This window comes from Haemaphysalis longicornis, unplaced genomic scaffold (assembly GCF_048455015.1).
Source record: "Haemaphysalis longicornis isolate Haplotype H1 unplaced genomic scaffold, Haemaphysalis longicornis Haplotype H1 scaffold_2, whole genome shotgun sequence".
Lineage (NCBI taxonomy): Eukaryota > Metazoa > Arthropoda > Arachnida > Ixodida > Ixodidae > Haemaphysalis > Haemaphysalis longicornis.
Genome location: NW_027526295.1, coordinates 240,000,688 through 240,020,726, shown reverse-complemented (window position 1 = coordinate 240,020,726; position 20,039 = coordinate 240,000,688). Strand labels below are relative to the sequence as shown.

Here is a 20,039-nt window from a genome sequence, read left to right as displayed (position 1 = left end):
TGCAACGAGAGTTTGCTGATACAGTATGTAAGACTGCTTGGCAAAATGATAATTCTAGAGCAAGTTTCATTGCACTGATTAACTTAGAGGTATGCTAAACTGAGACATTAAAACAATCACACATCCTCTGTTTTTTTGGCACAAGTGTGAGTATAGGCATGATAAAATTTAGCACAAGCCCTGAAATGAAACCACACTTATAACAGGACGGATCATAAAGTAAGTGATGGGCATAATAAAGGGACCATTTCCTTTTGCAATAATGTCAGCAGATGTGATCAACAGTTGCTTGCTACAGGAGCACACACTCACCTGTGTGTGTTGTCTAGCCTCTTGTCTTTGCAGTATTTGGTCTTTCTGTTCATCCGAGAACTTGAGCACAGCCGCTATGACCTTGGACAGTGTCTGTAGAAGTGACGAGACAAGCAGGTAAAACACCGCTCAAGAAGCCCCGCCTCCGTGCATTGATACTCTAGTGTCAACCGTTTCAGACCTAAAAGAGTACTGACACTCTACACATTCAGCACATCTGATACTACCCAGAGGTTGGGGTCGTGGGTGAACGGGGATGAAAGATGCCACGAACCCCGCCAAAAGGTTTGCTTTGTGTCATTTTTGCAGTGCACGGGTTTGCATGTTCCCACCTGATATGCACGTTACTCGGAGGGAAGGGCTTAGAAGCGTTCAAGCGACTGGAAGCTCCTCTGTCACACATCTCTGCAGGCCAACCTGATGTCGCAGGGCAGATACCTTATTATCCCACATATAACCCGCACCAAAAATGCAAAAATTTCAGGGGTGAAGTAGAGGTGCGGATTATATGCGAGGTAGTTCATTCGGTGCAGCTTCACTGCAATGTGCATTGGGCCGTGATGCCCTTACAGCAGTAATAGCGACTAAGCCACTGTTATCCCACTGACAGTGTTTATTTTGCACACACAGCTCAACAATATACCAACCTGAAAAGATGTATGCGGCAAGTCATCTAGTTACGTAGTCAGCTAGGTAATTTCTTTTGCATAAACAAATGTGTAATGTTGCTTGAGTAGTAGATTTGGTCTATCCTCTTATGTCTAAAATATGCGAGCAATATGCAGGGATGTTTTTTTTTTTTCTTCGCCGACGGAAAGTGGGGGTGCGGGTTATATGCAGGGGCGGGTTATACGTGCGAAAATGCGGTAATCTGTCTTTTCCTGGCCTCTTAAGGCAGTTGCAATGATATCAATGCAAAAGTGGTTCCCAGCTCTACTTGATGACTGGTAACTGCAGGAAGGCATCTTGGCATCGTCATAAATCTACTTACTTCAGTTTTCAGAAATCAAGTGTCTATGTCACTACTCCATTCAAGTTAGGATATCCAGCAAGTAGTCAATGTGGATAGGCTGCTAAAAGAACAATCTGCACTTTCCTCAGCCATAAAAATCATCTCGTATGGCAAGAAGGTCACTGTAATCGGGAAGATGACAATACTCACCACTGTCTCCTTTCCCATCATGTACTCGAAGAGGATGTTTCGTAAGTACTGCAAAGCAAAGCGGTATTGTTAATGTGGGGTCCACTTGGTGCCAGCGTTGCCATGCGGGTTTTGTGAGGGATATACCTCATACTCCGTTGGCTCTGGGAGCTGGACAGGGCTCTTGCCAGCATGGTTCGAGGCATTGTTATTTTGCTGGGCACGCAGGATGCAGCGCAGGTCATTGATTTCATCCCTGCTCACACGCACACATGTGAAGAAAAAGAAAGGAAAAGGGAAGGAATTGCACACGAGTACTTTAATACCTTCATCCAGCAAAACCCAACCTGTTTTCACTTATGGGCAACTTGGGCTTTTTTTTTGTCATTGAAATGCCATGCACCAGAATAAAAGGATGCTTGTACACATTGCAAATCTCAATGTGCCCTTAGTTGCTGCTACTGAATGCTAAATGAGAAATGGGGATGTAATAACAATGCAAAGAACATTTCTAAACCTAGGTAACAATGTAAAGAACATTTCTAAACCTAGGCTTCATTTCCATGAGACCATAGTACAAAAGCCCCCAAGTCTGCTGTGGCAACAGCCAATAGGGGCCGTTATTTGTATTCCTCACAAATGACTACCTCATTGTTTTGAAATGCAGCCTGTCCAAGCAGCATATCAAGCCGCTTTTCATGCATAAGAAGTGGCTTTAGTGGCGAAAAAGGGATCTCATTTCACTCTGTACACAGTTCCACGGTAAGAAAGTTTGCAACCTTGAATCAGTCCACAAACAGCAATTTCAGCCTCACAAAGCTAAGGATGGGCTTGCAAAGGCTCTTAAACAGTGCAAACCAGAAACAAGGCAACATCTATTTGTAGTTAGCAAAAAAAAAAAAAAAAAAAACATTTTTTTCCCCTAGCGTTACGAGGAAAAGGTATCATTGCTGGTTCATGCAAAAAGAACCTGTTATCAAATGGAGCAACGGCTCCAGTAGGTGCCTGAAGGAGTACAACTTTGCTAAAACTAAGCACCAGTGATGCAGTTCGCAGTGATGCACTTTCAAGGAGAAGGAAAGGCAGACGGAAAAACACGCGCACAATGTTTCCATCATTCGTAAGAACACAGTAGGAATGCCTACCGGTAACGGCCAAGCGTCAGCTGGAGTGCTTCTATCCTCTCGTCAGCTGGACACTCTGGAGGGCTCCACTCTTCCTGCATTTGCGCCACCAACAAACAAAATTTGGGAGTGTTTCACAACTTTCACCGCCGTTTGAGCTTGCCACGAGAACAAAGTATGAGGACCATGCAATGCACCATTTATGGCAAAACCGCAGCCGGGTCTCGGCGGTCACAGTCGACCCTTGGCCGAAATTGGTACGAATGTGGTGGCCACCCACCTCGTCGGGCCATGCGTCGTCCCAGCCGCTGCTGTGTGCGGCAGCAGGCGGTTCTCCCGCGTCCTCCCTGGTGCCATCCACTGGTTGACCTGGTTGGAACACACCATTGAACGTGCAGGTTGGTATCTTAAAGGGGCCATGCAGACAAAACACAAGTTCGGTTCATTCGAAAGATTGCCTCCTTAAAATCATACTGACACCACTCTCAACGTAAACTGCGCTCAAATAAGCTACATAACGAGGGAAAAAGGGAATGGCCATGCGACCCACTAGCTCATTTCTCGCAACGGAACCTATGATGTCATATGTGCCAGCTCTGCAATTGGCTGAGGCCGGCAAAAGCAAACGAAAATTAGGCAGGACTTATCAGCTTGCCGAATGAGCTATTTGCACTTACATATAGGGCACATTCTTTTTATAGCAGTAAGAATGGTGATTCGGTAAGCAAGGCTGCAGAGCCTAATGACGCACTTGAAGTTCGTTAGAATACCGGCCCTTCTGACTTCATGGCAGGCATCACGAAAACACACGATTTGGCGGGAGAATCAAAATTTTGACCTGAATTGTTTAATTCCTCAGTGAATACGGCGGACAAGCACTAGGGGCACTATAAAACACGAAATCTTTCGAATAAAACAAACTTTCCTTTTGTCTGCATGGCCCGTTTTAAGGCACTCATCTACATTTCTTTTTTTTTCCCCTTCACTTACTATCTCACAAACTAGCAACCGACGTGCACACACTGGAAACATGAGCAAAGGCACATGCGTGTAAAAGTAGTCATTTACGAATTAATATCAGAGCAGTATTCGTGGCAAGAAGCAAGACGCAGTCAGGTTTGGTACACAATGAAGTTAGAAAGCTGGAATATTTTTGTTATAGTATAATGGATATTTTGTTATGATCACATGTGCTCCTAAACACGGCTCTACAAATTGAAAACATCTACACTGGCCATCAAAAACTACGGAACAAAGCAGCTCATGCAACAACTTCCATTCAGCCTCCATTAACAGAGCAAGCTTTAGATGCTTGATTAGTCATTTACAAGAGTCATACTTGTGAGAGGGTAAAACAGTTGCAACGCAGTTGATAAAGGAAGAAGATGCACACGAAGGACAACACACATGCCCAGAATAGAAAAAAGGCCTAACCTGATGCGTTACCGTCAGTAGCCTGGTGGTGTTTCCCAGCACCCTGCTGCTGCGCCGTTTCCTATCACAAACCAACGCACATCAGTATGAAACAACACTTTCACCAATTAAATGACCAGCCCTGCCAGGTTGATCATGCACTCTGTCACATAAGACTTGAAACCTTCGAGCCACCACTGGGGTGGTAATTGCCACAGAAGCTGCCTTGGCTCTGAACAACAACCAGTAGTCACATCTGGTGAATGCAAATGACAGTGGTAGCAACTACTACACCTGCAGACGTGAGTTATGCACTGTGGAGCAATTCAATTAATGCATCAGAGGACTGAACTATAGGTTTCTCTTGTTATCACTTCTGACATTTTTTTACAATTCTGAATTGCACTTGTACCAAATCTTTTCTGACCCTGCCCTATTGCAAGAGCTAGTCTTTCGCCCAACGGGAATGAAACAACTCCTATGAGCACTGCAACTCCGAAATGAAAGCTCCGAAAGCTGAAAGCTGCAACTCCGAAATGATACCAAGAGAAAACTTACTCTTTTTAGTTCGCCGTCAAGTTGTTCTGGGATGTTGTCCAGCTGCTCAGTGTGGACCCTGGCATGTGCCTCGTCAACTTCAACCTAAACAAAAAACCAACTTAAAGCCGTTCCACTTAACGTGAAAGCTGTCAGAAGTGCAGAGCAGTGATTCGCCATGATGGACTGTAGCACCGTTATCCGCTCACTGCTACCACACAATGCAATTCAAATTTCCCGCCTTCGCAGTGCTCGTGTGCCCCCTGCCTGAAACTGCGCCGGCGGGAGTTCTGTTCTTTTTGTGCATGCTTTTCTTCCCACACGTGCTGGCGTTGCATTGCCACTTTTTTCACTTACTAACGTAAAAACCAACCCAACGAGCACTCCTAACTAAATGAATGCGGGCGCGGCCGCTTAGTTACGTATGTATTTTGCCTCAAATTTACCTGCAGTTTTCTTTGCGCTAAACAATGGGGAGATGTATGACAAATGCCAGCGGTTCACAAGTTTCGAACGCTTATGACTACATAAACCGCTTGGCTTTCGAAGCCTCTGGGTTACCTACGCCTGTGTGGCTCTACTTGGGTCCAGCGAGCGAGCTACAACGATAAAACAAGGAGTAACCGTACTTTTAAGTGCTCTGCACTTAAAAGTACGGTTGCCCCTTAGGCACTGTCACTGGAAGCAAACTGTGGCTAGCTCTTGCAGTACATGACGACGAGCTTAAATGGTACACAGAGCTTACCGGTTGAGCCCCAAGGCTTTCCCGGACTTCCCGCAGAGACTCTTCCAGTTCAGCAACGCGAGCTTGCAACTTGTGCTCCGCCTCTGACAGATGCTCCTTCTAAAACAAAGTAAATGCAAAGAAAACAAACAGGCATTCTTGGATTTGCAGTGTTCAAGCAGGGGAGTTTACTTAATTCAGGACCAAAAACTTAACCATGTCTGCTAGTCCCTTAATCGTGTCCCATCTTGAAAGACATTTTGAATTTTAATGATTACGCAGCAGAGTCCAACACTGTGGCAGTGACTTTCTGACAGGATGGTTGTAAACAACTTGAACTGCAGCCTTAAGGGGGGACGCGGGGATCAGATTTCGAAAAGTGACCAAAAAATCGTTTTTTTCGGAACTCACATTTTCGGATTGCACGTTTTATATTCTATGCGTTCACAAAGTTTCCCCGCCGCAAACGATCGCGAAGTACCAAAGAAAAATATTTATATCGGCTGAGGTGGCAAAATATTTCCTCAAAATGACGAAAACACGGCAATTTTCGCGGCGCTGTATCTCCGGAACGACGGTACCGGGCGCCGCCATCTTGGTCGCGTTAGATCGGCCGACTCTTTAACTTTCGTTTTCCGGTCGCTCCTTTTGTCATCGCTCGCTCACAAACGCACAAACGGCAGAAAGAGAAAGATAGTGAAACGAAGCAACCGATAGATGGTAACACGCGATTGGCTGTCCGGCCGCGTTTTTAGATACGGCTCTCCTGATTGGGCGCCGCCATGCCAGCAAAAAAATGGCCGCCGGGCTGCTGCGCAATTTACGCGCACTGCGCTCCCGATGTTTTCAAGGTTTCCCGGTCGACTCGGTAGCAGTTTACTCGTTTTATCTGTTGCAGTACTGAACAGTGACATTACTGTTATCGCGGCGATAATGTTGAGATCGTGCGCCAGATAGGGAAGTGCGCGGCTCGAAAGACGCATCGAAAACGTGCCCGCGACGTCGCCGTGGTCTGTCCTTGAGTGGGAAGCGCGGTGCGTGCGCCTACAATTGCGGTTCGTGAAGCGAACTTTTGGACGCATTGTGAGCATTGCGATGTTATAAAACGCTGAGTTATTGCTGTGTTACACAGCGTGCTCGCGAGCTTCGGGAATGGAATGACCGACTCGCCAGAAGTTGCGGCGCGCGCTGCAGTGGCGCGACGTGTTCGGGCAGCGGCCGATTGCGGGATCGGTTGCTATTGCACGCGAGTAATAATAATTGATGTACGGGAAGTGAAATATAATGGGAAAAGCGAAGTGACCAACCATATCAAGGTTACCTAAATTACGATCGTGGGGAACGCACGCGTGGGGGATTGTAAAGGGGGGGGGGGGTGCAATGAACCGTCACCTAGCTTATTTGAGAAACTTTTGCCGTGGCTCTAAACTAGTTCGTACAACGAAGTCTGGGATTACAAAATAATATTTTCAGTGTTAAATAAATTAGAAAAGACGCCGTAAGGGTGCAGCATTCACAATTCGATATTTTTATTGGGTTTTCTATTTTCGCAATGTTTGCAATGCTGTTGTCTATCTTGCAATGATTGATTCTCCTGAAGGTGAAGAGCATGGTATGCTAATAATAATCAATGTTATAATTGTGTAAAAAAAATATACTCTGCTTTCAAATAGCTCATCTTATGCTTGTGATGCCCAGATATAACTTTTTGACACCGAACAGCCTCATGTACTAAGCTGTAGCTTTGGCAATGTTATGAAACCCAGAAATCTGCTGAAAGTCTGCTGGAACATTACTAATATAAAACGAAACCATGCCTTACTCTTCATTTTGGAGACAGCTATGCATTAGGCATACATCAAGTAAAGTTTAGGTACCCTAGTAGCCCATAGCAAACTTTGTGGTACACTAGGTGTAAAACTGGTGCTTCTGCCATCTGAAGGCCTGCACATGAAAACCTTCAATTGGCCAGGAAGGCCTCCCAGATGCACCAAATAGAAGGGCTAAGGTCTTTGAGGTTGTCCCCAAGCAAGGACAGCAAGGACTATGCTGCTGGTGCAGTTTGAAAAATCGTGAAGTCTTCGTAAACTTCAAGAGCCGTTTTCTCAAAAGTGCGTTTTACGAGTTCTTCGTTGCTCGTGGAAAGGATAGCATGGCAACCACTGGGCGGATTTTGACACTGTTTGTTTTATTTCAATCCTTGAAGAGTTCTGCAGGGTATGACATTCTCGGATTTTCATTTTAGGGCCTAGATATTTTTTAAAGTGACATTTACGGCCAAGTCAGCTGTATACTACTAGTTACAGGTGAAAATAATGTTTTCTGTAAAAAAAATGAAGGGTGTAAAAAAAATTCGAAGAATGTCATACCCTGTAGTGTTCTTTTGACTACAATTTAAAAGTATTCTGAACTTCCTACCATATGTCAATACCTTGCTAGGCTTTCCACGAGCGGACAACATGTACACCTCTGTAACACAAAAACTACTGAAGGTATCATTCTTAAATTTAAAAATTCACCATTTGGAGTGTTTTCCAATGTGCCTACCAAATTTCATTACTCTATGTCAAAAAATAAAAAAGTTTGCTCCGATCCCCACCTCCCCCCTTAAAGCTCTCTTTCCAGCTTTAAAAGAACTTTTAGGCACATTGTCTACACCAGGCACCTATCAAAAAAAAAAAAAATTAGCTTAAAATTCACTTAATTATCTTCTGAGGGTTTCAGGCACAAGGTCTCTGCTAACAGTTTAGGCCAGCAATAGGGCTCATTTAGTACATGGCTTAGCCAAACCTATTTTAAGAAAGCACTGAAATGGGAACCAACGTAAGTGGCCTCGACATGGTAAGGTACGGACGGTTACATCACAACAAACACAAATGAAAAAAACTGGTTACATTATAGTTGTGCTGGGCATTACTCACCACCTTTTCCCCTCAATTCTTTGCAGTCTCACTCTCTTTAGCAAAGGAAATGCTTCAAAGCAGTTTAGGTTGTTAGGTGGTACGCACTTCGTATCGAAGCACCCCTACCCCTTTTTAGTTTCACAGGTTTGAAATACTAGAATTGAGAAAATGCACTACTGAAATTCTAGAATTGATTTAGTATCACAGGTTTGAAATACTAGAATCGTGAAAATGCACTATCTTTTCATTTTGTGTGCCACCCGCTGTTGGGCAAAATTCAGCATTTTCCTGAATTCTGCAATTTTCCCAAGTACGTAAGGTTGAACGGTACAGTTACCAAATTATTTAGGGATTCAGCTACGTAAATTCATTTAGATCAACCCAGGAGTTTTGTTTGTATGTTGTCCATAGGATTACTGTTCACAATTGTTGTGTTACATGTTGCTGTGTTATGCAATTGCGTTACACAATTGTTGTGTTACATGTTGTGTTACTAGTTGTGTTACCTTCTCATACATATGATTATGATGGACATGCATGGACGTTACCTCCTGTTGCAAAGCTGCCAGCTGCTCCTTCAGCTCAGCAACAACGGATGCATGCTGCTCTTCAAGGTCAGTTCTTTGGAATGCTTGTGCCTGCTGGAGCTCTTGCTTGGCGCAGGTTGCCTCTGACTCCACTGTCTGGAGTCGGCTTTCCAGCTCCTGCCTTTCCTCAATAACGTCTTCAAGTTTCCTGTGGAATTCTTCAGCCTCGGCACTTAGCCTAACAACTTCAGATTGCTTCTCTTCCGACAACAGAGTCGCTGCTTCAAGGTCTTTCTCAAGGACGTTGCAACGCTGCAAAAGTACGCTCTGTTCTTCTTGCATTCGAGATTTTAGAGACTGCACCTCGGCCGCAACCTGGGACTCTCTCTGTCTGCTCCCCTCAAGCTGTGATATGCTAGCCTGCAGTTCCTCACGAAGGTCCTGAGACTCGGCAGTTAAACTTGCTACATCGGACTGCTTCTCTTCGACCTGAAGCCTTGCCTCTTCAATGCCACTTTGTAGAACATTGAGCTGCTCTTTGAGTGCAACCTCCTCCTGCTCTTTTTGTAACTTCAGTGACAGCATCTCCTCCACCAACTGCGATTCTCTCTGCCTGCTCTCTTCAAGCTGGGATGAGTGCATCTTCAGTTCTTTGTAAAGGCTTTCGGACAGAGAATTGAGCCGGGTGACTTCGGACTGCCTTTCCTCTAACAGCAGCCTGGCTTCCCCAACGTCCTTTTCCAAACCCTTGCACCTCTCCAAGACAGCGCTGTGGTCCGCTTCAGCTTGGGATTTCAGCAAATCTACTTCTTGTGCCAACTCCGACTCTCTCACTCGACTTTCCTCCAGCTGAGACGTGCTTTTATGCAATTCTGTGCGGAGGTCCTCAGCCACGGAGTTCAGTGTGGCAACTTCGGACTGGCTTTTTTCGGACAACAGCTTCGCTTCTTCGATGTCTTTTTCCAGGGAATTGCAACGGTCCAGTAGTGCACTCTGGTCTTGTTCGCTCTGTGCTTTTAATGATACAATCTCTTGCATGAACTGGCATTCTCTCTGTCTACTTTCTTCGAGTTCAGACAAGCTTTTTTGAAGTTTGTCCTGGAAATCCTCAGCCTCAGAAGTAAGCCTGGCAACTTCAGCCTCCTTCTCTTTCGCCAGCTGCCGCAGTTCTTCGGCATCCTCTCGGAGAACATTATACTGTTCAATATGTGCACTTTGGTCTTGTTCCCGCTGTGTTTTTAGACGATTCAACTCCTGCATCAGCCCGGATTCCCTTTGCTTGCTTTCTTCTATCTCCGACAAGTTTGACTGAAGCTCCTTCCGAAGATCTTCCGCCTCACTAGTCAGACAGGCAACTTCAGACTTCTTTTCTTCCAAGACCAGCCTGGCTTGCTCAACTTCCTTTTCTAGGTCTGTACAGCGGTCGAGAAGTGCGCACCTGTCTTGTTCCGACTGTGATTTCAGCAAATTAACATCCTGCAGCAACTGCGATTCTGTCTGCCGGCTTTCCTCGAGCTGAAATGAGCTTGTCTGCAGTTCTTTGCGAACGTCAGCCAGCTCAGAAGTGAGCTGGGCCACCTCAGACTGCTTCTCTTCTGCCAGCAGCCTCATTTTCTCATTGTCCTTTTCTAAGGCCTTGCAGCGTTCTAAAAGATCACTCTGGTCTTGCTCTGTTTGTGATCGCAGTGACTGAACTTCTTGCGCCAGATGTAATTCCCTCTGCATACTCTCTTCCAGCTGGGACGAGCTTAGTTCCACTTCCTTACGGAGGTCTCTGGCCTCGGAAGTCAGTTTCATTACGTCGGACTCCCTCGCCTCTGCCAGCAACCTCAATTCTTCGGCTGTTTTTTCTAGACTACTGCACTGCTCCTGGAACCCTTCTCGATCCTTTTCCATTTGCAACTTCAGTGACTGGATCTCTTGTGTCAACTGTGACTCGTTTTGTCTGGTCTTCTCAAGCGAGGACAGGTTATTCTCAAGGTCTCTGCGAAGGCATTCAACCTCGGATGTCAGCTTGAGCACCTCAGATTGCCTCTCTTGAGCGAGCATCCTGCTGTCTTCTGCATCCTTCTCCAGAGCCGTGCATCGGGCCACAAGCACACCTTGGTCATCTGTTTGAGACCTCAACAACTGAATCTCTTCAGAAAGCCGAGATTCCCTCCTTCTGCTCTCCTCAAGTTCAGACGAGTTTGATCGTAATCTCTCCCGAAGGTCTTCTGCTTCTGAAGACAGTCTTGACACCTCCGACAGTCTTTCGTTTTCCATGAGCCTGGAGTCTTCAATCTCCTTTTCAAGAGCTTTGCACCGCTCCAGAAGCGTGCTTTCCTTATCTCCTGTTTGTGATTTCAGCAGCTGCATTTCTTCAGTCAGCTGCGATTCCCTCTGCCTGCTTTCTTCTAGCTGGGCTAAGTTAGCCTTTAGTTCAGTGCGGAGTTCTTCAGCCACTTTGCCTAGTCTGGCAACTTCCGACTGCCTCTCTTCGGCAAGCAGCCTGCTGTCTTCAATGTCCTTTTCCAATGACTTGCATCGCTCTACAAGAGTGCTTTGGTCTTGCTCCATTTGTGATTTCAACATCAGCATTTCTTGCGTCAGCTGTGACTCCTTTTGCCGGCTTTCCTGTAAATGGAATGTGTTTTCCTCCAGTTTCCTGCGGAGGTCTTCAGCTTCAGGCGTCAGCCTGGCCACCTCAGATTGTTTCTCTTCTGCAAGGAGCTTGGCTTCCTCAAGGTCCTTCTCAATGGCCTTGCACCTATCCTCCACCATGATATGGTCTCTTTCTTTCTGCGATTTCAGAAGCTGCATCTCTTCTGCCAACTGCGATTCCCTCTTTCTGCTTTCCTCAAGCTGCGACAAGTTGTTTCGCATGTCCTCAGTTTGACGGTCCATGGCCTGCTTGATTTCTTCAATGGCTTGTGCCTTTTCCTGAAATGGAGAGACAAAATTCTCAGCAAAAGCTCTACAACACAGTATTTTTTTGCTGTAATGCCACCTACTAAGCACACTTGATGGCACTACCTCAGGTAAATGCAGTGTAGTGTTGCATAAAGCAGCAAGTACAGGCGGGGACTTAATTTTGCAGACCACGTGAGCACGTGGCAAAAGCCACCGATGCGCGCTCTGGAGGCCCGGCGCCTGTTGTCGAGACTAGCGCGGCGCGCATGCGCATCCTGTTTTACTCGCAGGCACGCCGATTTTCTCGCTTCCTGCAGCGGTGCTGAGATTGTCACTGAAGCACCGCAGAGCGACGCATTTGTAGCATTCCTTTTTTTTTTCCGATGGCATATTTGGGGCCTAATGTGACGATTGCGTGGGCTTTGGCGCAAGTGCTCCTCGCGTCCTGATAAACAATTGCGTGGAATGTTTTTGTTTGTTTTGGGCTTTATCGTTTATAGATGATGAGACTAGCGGCTTGCGAACGGCGTAGCCAAATCATATAACGATTGGCTATCGGATATAATGATTGAATCTGGTCCCAGTATGCACCGACAATATGAGCAAATATTGCGGCCCACGGCGCATGCCGTGGGCCGCGATACACCTCATCTCTTCTATTTTTCCGCGGATGGGACATCAGAGCAGATGTTTTGGAAACGTCTAAGTGCCTCACTGAAAAGGCAGATACGTGCTGCAGACAGTGGTGACAGTGATGACTTTGACGACGCAGTTCTGCAGCCTACTCAGGTAGTGTCTTTGGCGGAGGCCCAACGCATGATGCAGTCCCTCAGGGACTTTGTTTCCGCCAAGGACCTTTTGCTCAGCTAGGTGAAGCACCTACAGATGCTCTTGAAAAAGATAGTGCCAGCATCGCGTTAAGCAAACAAAGCCCACTGACTATGGTATCTTTTCTGCAAATAAGTAGTGGTGCGACCTTGCTTGCATGCGAATAAGATGTTTGGATCTCTGTTTCGTCTTATTTTTTCGCAATGAGCTTATAACAATCATCGGTTATAACAATGGGATTTCCTTGGCACTTGGTTATTGTTGTAAGTGGACTCGACTGAATCATTAGCCAGCTCATCATGTCTAGTGGTGCGGTATAAAAAGTGTTCAACCGCATTTTACTCTACTGTTCTAGCTCCATGAGAACGCAGTAAACTAGACTCCCGTTAAGATGAACTTGAAGGGACCATGAAAATTTGTTCGTATTATCAGAAATTCGCCTTAAGTGGCGGGGTCTCTTGCATTGTGGACATTACAAGAAAACAAAAGTGTTGTTCATCATAACCATGAAGTTTGCCTTAACTGAGTTCATCTGAACCGGAGGCTACTGTATATGATATCAAGTTACACTAATGCATAATGTGCGTTTTATGTGTATCGAGAATCTACATGCGCCGTCGTTGTAGTGACCAATTTTTTGTTTACTCGAATGGCTCAGAGATCAACGCCCATTGTACGTTTTGGCTCAACACCGTTTTGATCGCAACATCCTTCTCAGTTGCTGCACATATGTGTGCATGAATGTAAAAGACTCTAGTTTCTTGTGGGGTGGAAGCAAAACTCAGGACACCGTCAAACAGAGGTTGTATTCCGCATCACTTGGCAGACGGCAAAGTGGACGAATACGTGCACAGCAGTCATTCGGAGTGTTGCTTAAATTTGTGCAAAGATGCAGGCTAACTCGTTCTTTACTTTGGCAATTCAAATAATATTGTTTCACAAACGATGAGGGTTTGTACCTGCACTGCTTGGTCGAGCTGTGCCTGCAGGTCTCGGGCCATGTTCAAACTTTGCTCCAGTTCCACTTGCATCTTCTGTATCTGGCTGGACAGCTCTGCCTGGGCCTGTAGCAATCAAGCACAATTTCATAACACAAACAGCATGGTCTTTTGTGGGCTCTCAATTGCCCAATAATTACCGTAATTACCCGATTCTAACGCGCACTTTTTTTCTGGAAAAACAAGCCAAAAAATCGCATGCGCGTTGATTCGGATACGAAACCGAAACAGCCGAAACAGCTGAAATTTCGTCCCACCCATCACCATCGCCATCTCAAGATGGCGCCAAAGCTTTAAGCAATAAATGTCATTATCTCTATGAATTTTTTGGATCTAGACTCCTAGAGTTTTCTATCGGCGTTCACACAAATCGTCAAATCGTTCCACTTGCGCGCTTGATTACAGCAATGGCAGCAGCGGAAACGAAGGTGCGCTGCTTCCACGGCTTACGAGCGGCTCCCACGCGTTCACAACGAGCAGTTCGCTGAAGCGTGCGCCTCTGGAGAAGCTTGCGGTATGGGCGTGCGAGGCGTGGGTCACGATCCCATCGAACATGGTTGAACGTTCGTTCAGAAGTGTGGCATCGCGAACGCGCCTGACGACACCGAGGACGAGATGTCGCGGTCAGCGGAAGGCGACAAGGAGCTCTCGGAGAGCGACGAGGAGTGAGATGCGTGAGATTACTTCGGGAAATAAATCGCCCGTTTCTCTCGCATTCGTTTTTCTTGCTCACAAAGTTCTGTGCGCGTTACAATTGGAGGGGCAAGTTTTTTCGGTTTTTTGCCTGGAAAATAGGGTGCGCGTTAGAATCAGGTAATTACGGTACGTACTTGCAAGGAATACAATGAGTGAACATCTTCTGACGTTTGTGCAATTTTTCAAGAAAAAGAAGGGACGAGTTGCTTCCCTCCAGGTTCATCTCACAAACTCCGTGCAGCACTGAGAAAACTACAGACAGAATTTGCCAACAGGGCGAGTGGGACACCAGTCAATAAAGACTGCAAACACACAGGCAACAATATTCCTTCTCGAAAAACACATCCACGGCTTCTGCTCCGATTAAAGGAAGCAGAGGATGGCCCTAGGGAATCCTTCCCTTGGCACGACATTGGCTGCACTTTTTCAATTCTCACAGCTTCTACAATGGTGCATGAAGTTAACGGAACAGAAATGCACAGCCCCTAAGGAAATAAAAAGAATACTTGTCGAGGCAATAAAGTTAAAATTTTTCTCCTGGAAGAAGTAGCTCATTTATATGCAGCACAATATGCCCTGACCCCTTACACGCTCTGCAGTTGTAATGAAATAAATAGATTATAGTTGGTCCACTTGTCTTGTAGTATCCATCCCAAAACTAGTACTTGCAACAGTGCTTTCCACAGCGTAGTTTTCCTTTTAGATATTTCAAGAAATAAAAAAAAAAAAATGTATACACTTATGAATTATGGTTTCAATTGCTAAGCTGCACAACGCTCTGCTCGCAACTTTGTAGATTTTTCCAAGCAGAAAAATTGCTTAGTTGACTCCCGCCAATACAAACATTGGTTGTAAGCAAAGATGTACAGCTGAATTTCGCAGAAAAAGGTGGCACACACAGTAAAGATTGCAGGGGAAGAGTAAAGATTTGCACACAGAGCAGTGGGAACCTACAGAAAAACTACGGGTAGATTTAAATCAAGAAAAAGCTAAAGCAGACAACCGTTTATGTATAATGCCTCTAACATCAGCAAGCGCTTTCAGCCCTAAAACTGGTGCACTAATCTTACAAGGGCCAAACTTCATTGCTAACCGTATTTGGGGAGCTCTTTCCTTTCTTTTCTTTTCTTTTTTTAACAGCTACTGTTTGTGAACACAGAACGTGCTATCTCTCGGGAGCCAGTGATGCAAGAGGTGCTCAGAGCCATCCTTACCTTGGCTGCCTGTTCTTGTTCGGTAGCGAGCGTAGCCTTGAGCTGCTGCACGCTCTGCTCCAGGTTTGACTTGACCTGAAGAAGGCAGTTGCACGTGCAGATGGTTATGCACAGCAGCGCAGGCAGTGACCGCAACAACAATGCAAATGCAAGAAGACTTTTCAGTGGCCGCACAGCAACATTATTTCACCGCACTCATCATGAAACGCAGCTGATCTTACTGGTCTGGCAACGCACTGACACAGTTGTGTCTCCCGAGACATGTAAGCCAGAGCAAAAATACTTAAACAGGTGCAGGTATGATTACCAGCACGAGCCTTGAAGCAGCAATAGCTGCCGTTTATTAAAAGATGTTACAGAACTTTGAAACCAAAGCAGTTTTCGAACAATGATCAGAATTATAATTATACGTGCGTGTCTACAGGCAAAAGCACGCAAAGCACAAGAACTGTAATGACAACACTTAGGCACTGTAGAAAATGGCACTGAGCATTCCTCAGCCTGGTTCTTGAGCACGGAGACTACACATCACTACAGTAATTGGCTCAGCAGTCAATCTTACTGTTGCACTTATCCTATCAGACAGATAAAGTACTGCACTGGGGATTAAAAGCCATAGACCCACTTAACAGGGTGACATCACAGAGATGGTGGATCCATAATAAAGATAAAACAAAGGTGACATAACAACAGAAATGACTATGTGCCTCTTGCAATAGCTGATGACAGCTTCAATCAGCAGTGCCTCATGGTGTGCAACTTACCAGCTGATAGGACTCAATGTCCCTAAGGATGCCGTCCCCATGTCCTGCAGTGGTGTCATCCATGCTGTCCTGTTCTTCAGCCTCTTCAGTGATGGACTTGAGCTCAGAGAGCTTCATGGCTACCCGCCGCAATTCGTTTTCCTGGACATGCACAGGGGCATGACATGCTATGAGCAAACATGAGCCACCAATGTCACACAGAAATGAAGAACAGTCAGTGCGAGAAAAAAAAAAAAAATCTTTACAGCTGAAATACTGCCAAAGCACCACTATGGGTGTGGCACTATGCTAACCACCAACACAGTGGAGAAATGGAATGGCATTTCTGAATAGATGCCATTCTGCATTGGTAACTTATCACCATTATCTATTAGAAAAAAAAAAAAGCTTTAGGACAGTACAAGACACACAGCTCTACAAATTCACAAGCACAAAGTCTTCAGCCTGATAACATGAGTTACTGGTGATGCAAGCACCAAGGCTAAAAGTCAAGGAAGTATGAAACCGAGTCACAACATAAAACTAAAACAATGCTGCCAAAAGAGATGCTAGAGCTTGGAATTGGTCATAGAAAACACAGGTGGCAAGAACGTTTGTAGTTGGCAACAGTGGTAACCAGCCGATACAAAGCATAGTAACAGCTGCAGCATTTAAGCAATCAGTAGCAGGGAAACTGCAGTTTGTACTTGTAAGTACATAAGTACCATGTAAGCACTTGGAAGGACAAATATCCCTTTTTTAGTGCTTTATTTTGAAAAAAGAAAGTGGAAAAGCCAGATCAGGTCAAGATTTGGTATAGCTACTGCATAAAATTAAAAGGGGAGAAAAAGAAAACGAAACTGTTCTACCAGTACGAACTGGGTTTTAGCAGACTGGAGATTTACCATCGCTCACTAAAACTGCCACACTCAATTTATGAACTGCGCTCTCAGGACAGCACATTGCATTCTGCAGAAGCTAAAAATTGAAGAAACTAAAAAAAAGTGAGGAAGGAGGCCTATGACAAGGCACAAACAAAACGCACAGAGAGAGAGAGAGAGAGAGAGAGAGAGAGAGAGATATTTAGTGCCTGTGAAAAAGATTTCTTCCACCCTTTTCGTTTTTTTTACATTTAAAGTCATTGGGCAGCTTGCATAATCAACATGTCCTCTACCAAACAGCACACCATCGTGCATGCAGTGGGGAGCACCTTTTCCGACATCCTTCGGTGGTACTCCTTCTCAGAGGCCTCCAGCTTCTGAACCCAGTTGTGCTCGGCCGCAGCAATCTTCTTGTCACACTCTTGCTGCAAGAGCGAGGAAAAGAGAAAGGAAAGTGCGATTAACTGAGTGTCATGCCGTACTCAGGTGCACGAGCAATTTACCTGTTTATGAGCAACTTTGATTAAATACTACAGCTCACAAACACGAGCTTGCACTGAAGGAAAGTGCCAAGTGTATTCAAGTCCATATTACAGGTAAAAAGCAAGTTGACAAAATTCTTGCGCGTTAGTACGTGTGACCTGTCCGCAACCAACTGACCACTTGGCCTTCCAAACACACTGGCCCAGAGATCAATCACTTGTAGTAGGCTCTGATCTTGCCGGCTTGTGAGTGGCAGCTTGCATCAGACTTTTTTGAATGTCTCCCTGTAGGTTCTGGTTTATTTCTATGTGCCTGCTGATCGAGCAGCATAGCCTTTGTAGCAGTGTGTCGAACCGAAAAAAATACCGGTTCGGTTACGGTTCTGGTTCAGGCGAAATCATTTCGTTCCGGTTCAGTTCCGGTTCCACAAAATCACGTACCGAACCGGTTCGCGAACCGGTTCGATTAGTTCAATTATCACTCAAATTAAAAAAAAACATTTAGTAGTTTAAAACAACAGTCAAATCAAAATACAGAGAAAAATTCAATATGCTGCTGTTCCCCAAGGGCAGAGGCACAATTGCAAAGCACACTTTAAACGATTACGAGATATTAGAAATACGAGATATTAGAAAAACAGATGAAGTATCGACAATTTACCACCTAGTTTCTCGCCCAGACTTCATGTTGTCCTAGCGACTATGCATAAAGCCACCGCCAAGAGATATGATGGTGGGATATATTTTCTGTCCTTTCCTTTTTTGTTGAATTCGCAATCGTCACTATGGAATCGCCCATCACTCTAACCTTGAAACCTTAAATTTAGGCCTGTGTACCAGCGCTTAATACCAATGGCGCACATTTTTTATATTTGTAACAAAAACGAAAAATCGTACAACAGGCACATAAATACTACAAATGAACTAGATTATTTGGTCACCCTGAATAATTTGTTAGATGTCACCTTATCGAATGTGGTAGCCACACTTTTGTTAAAAGTAAGCTCTAGTTAACGCTCGGTCGCTGCATTATTGCTCTGACCACTGCAATTCCTTTTGCGAAAGCTATACCGGATGTGTGCATTACAATCAGTATGTCATCGTACCGCCTGACCCCCGACCATCGTTCTGTGTGCTACATTGCGGAATCTTATAACAGATTATGTTGTTACAAATAACAGATTATGCTGTTACAAAATGAAAGGGAAATTCGACGCGCGGAGCATGAGATGGGACGTTTTTGGGCAGACGCTCTTTAATTCGGCCACAGCAGTACTCCCCTCCAGAACGAGTAGCAGTAGAAGTAATGTAGCGACTTTTGGCAGTCAGCACAAGTGCACCTTCGAAAAAAAGCAGATCTGAAAGAGACAAAACTGCATCAGCAGCAAACGGCTTTGCCACTGAGCAGCTCCTGCGGTCACACTTGTCAAGTATTAACAATTTGCTGGTGTCGGACCTTTTAAACAAATTACGAAATGCAAAAAGTTTGCACACATCGGGTGTGGGCTTTCGCTGTTGCGCAGTGGAGCACTCCTGCAGCCTGATATTGCTCCAATAAAGTCGCAGCTAGGGAAGGGCAAAGTCGTTTTATATCCCCTGCAAGCTGCCGAGAATGAGATTTCGTTTGGTCAGCTTGCACTACGCTCGCGCTTCCAGCAGCAACAGGCCATTGCTACATTGGTGCTCATTCATTTCCCCTGTTGTTACATAGAGGGTGATAATGTTCAATTGCCTGGAGGGGAAAGTGCGCGAGCGGGTACGAAGTTGATGGTACGTGAAAGAAAAAAATCCTGAATTGCATTGACTGGGAAATATCAACAACGGAGGGTCGAACCGTTTCGGCATGAACCGGTAACCGTTATTTCTTTTTTCGGTTCAGTTCCGGTTCGGGTTCAGCGTGCTCAAAAAATACCGGTTCGGGTTCGGGTTCAGTTCCGGCAAAAATACCGGTTCAGTTCCGGTTTTCGGTTCGGTTCGGTTCCGGTTCGACACCCTGCTTTGTAGTTGTGAAAATTCTTAAAATGGTTATTTACATCAGACTGCACATCAGGAGTTACCACGCCCATGTCCAATATAACAAAAAAAAGCAGTGCATTTCATGACAATCAGACTGGTCTGGCTGTTTTGTTTGTCAATCAAGGCCACAGTTATACGCTAGCCAGTAATTCATGCCTTACGTAGCTCTGCATGTCAAGCAAACACGTGTTGCTCTTTTGGCCTTTCTAGATCATAGGCACACAAACCCACCCCACAAAAATGCCCTTGTGCCTCCAGGAGATGCAAATTCAATGTGCCACTGTTCCACTTGAGAAAACACAGGAATAGCTGCACTTCCTTGCCCAGTCCTCATCCTTCCATAGCCTCATAGATTCAGAACTCAATACCAGAAAAAGGAGAAAAAGGGGGACCAAGACCCCCACTGCCTGTCTCCCCCCCCCCATTTTGCAGTTACACGAGTTGTGAAGCATCACCCATTAAGCAGCCCAGTGACACTCTACCTTGATTATTCCTAGATCGGCTGTCTTGGCACGGGAGCGCTCTTCCTCAAGGGCTTGCTCCAGAGCTGTCAACTGCTGCTGGTGCTCGGCCTGGCTCTTGGACACTGCGCGAAAGTCGATGATTCC

The 20,039-nt window shown here is 45.4% G+C and overlaps 1 protein-coding gene across 1 annotated transcript in view; it reads right to left on the bottom strand.

The window, feature by feature from the left end:
• Positions 1–20,039, bottom strand: part of LOC144170241 (uncharacterized) — a 31,893-nt gene that overhangs the window by 1,330 nt on the left and 10,524 nt on the right. Inside the window, exons 8-21 of the mRNA XM_077699898.1 lie at positions 19,914–20,017; positions 17,263–17,358; positions 16,074–16,214; positions 15,310–15,384; positions 13,361–13,465; positions 8,703–11,603; positions 5,273–5,371; positions 4,549–4,632; positions 4,012–4,072; positions 2,858–2,946; positions 2,599–2,672; positions 1,601–1,709; positions 1,475–1,522; positions 313–405 (exon numbers count right to left, since the gene is read on the bottom strand). Coding sequence (XP_077556024.1) covers positions 313–405; positions 1,475–1,522; positions 1,601–1,709; positions 2,599–2,672; positions 2,858–2,946; positions 4,012–4,072; positions 4,549–4,632; positions 5,273–5,371; positions 8,703–11,603; positions 13,361–13,465; positions 15,310–15,384; positions 16,074–16,214; positions 17,263–17,358; positions 19,914–20,017 — 4,079 coding nt within the window. The remainder of the gene's footprint in view (positions 1–312; positions 406–1,474; positions 1,523–1,600; positions 1,710–2,598; positions 2,673–2,857; positions 2,947–4,011; positions 4,073–4,548; positions 4,633–5,272; positions 5,372–8,702; positions 11,604–13,360; positions 13,466–15,309; positions 15,385–16,073; positions 16,215–17,262; positions 17,359–19,913; positions 20,018–20,039) is intronic.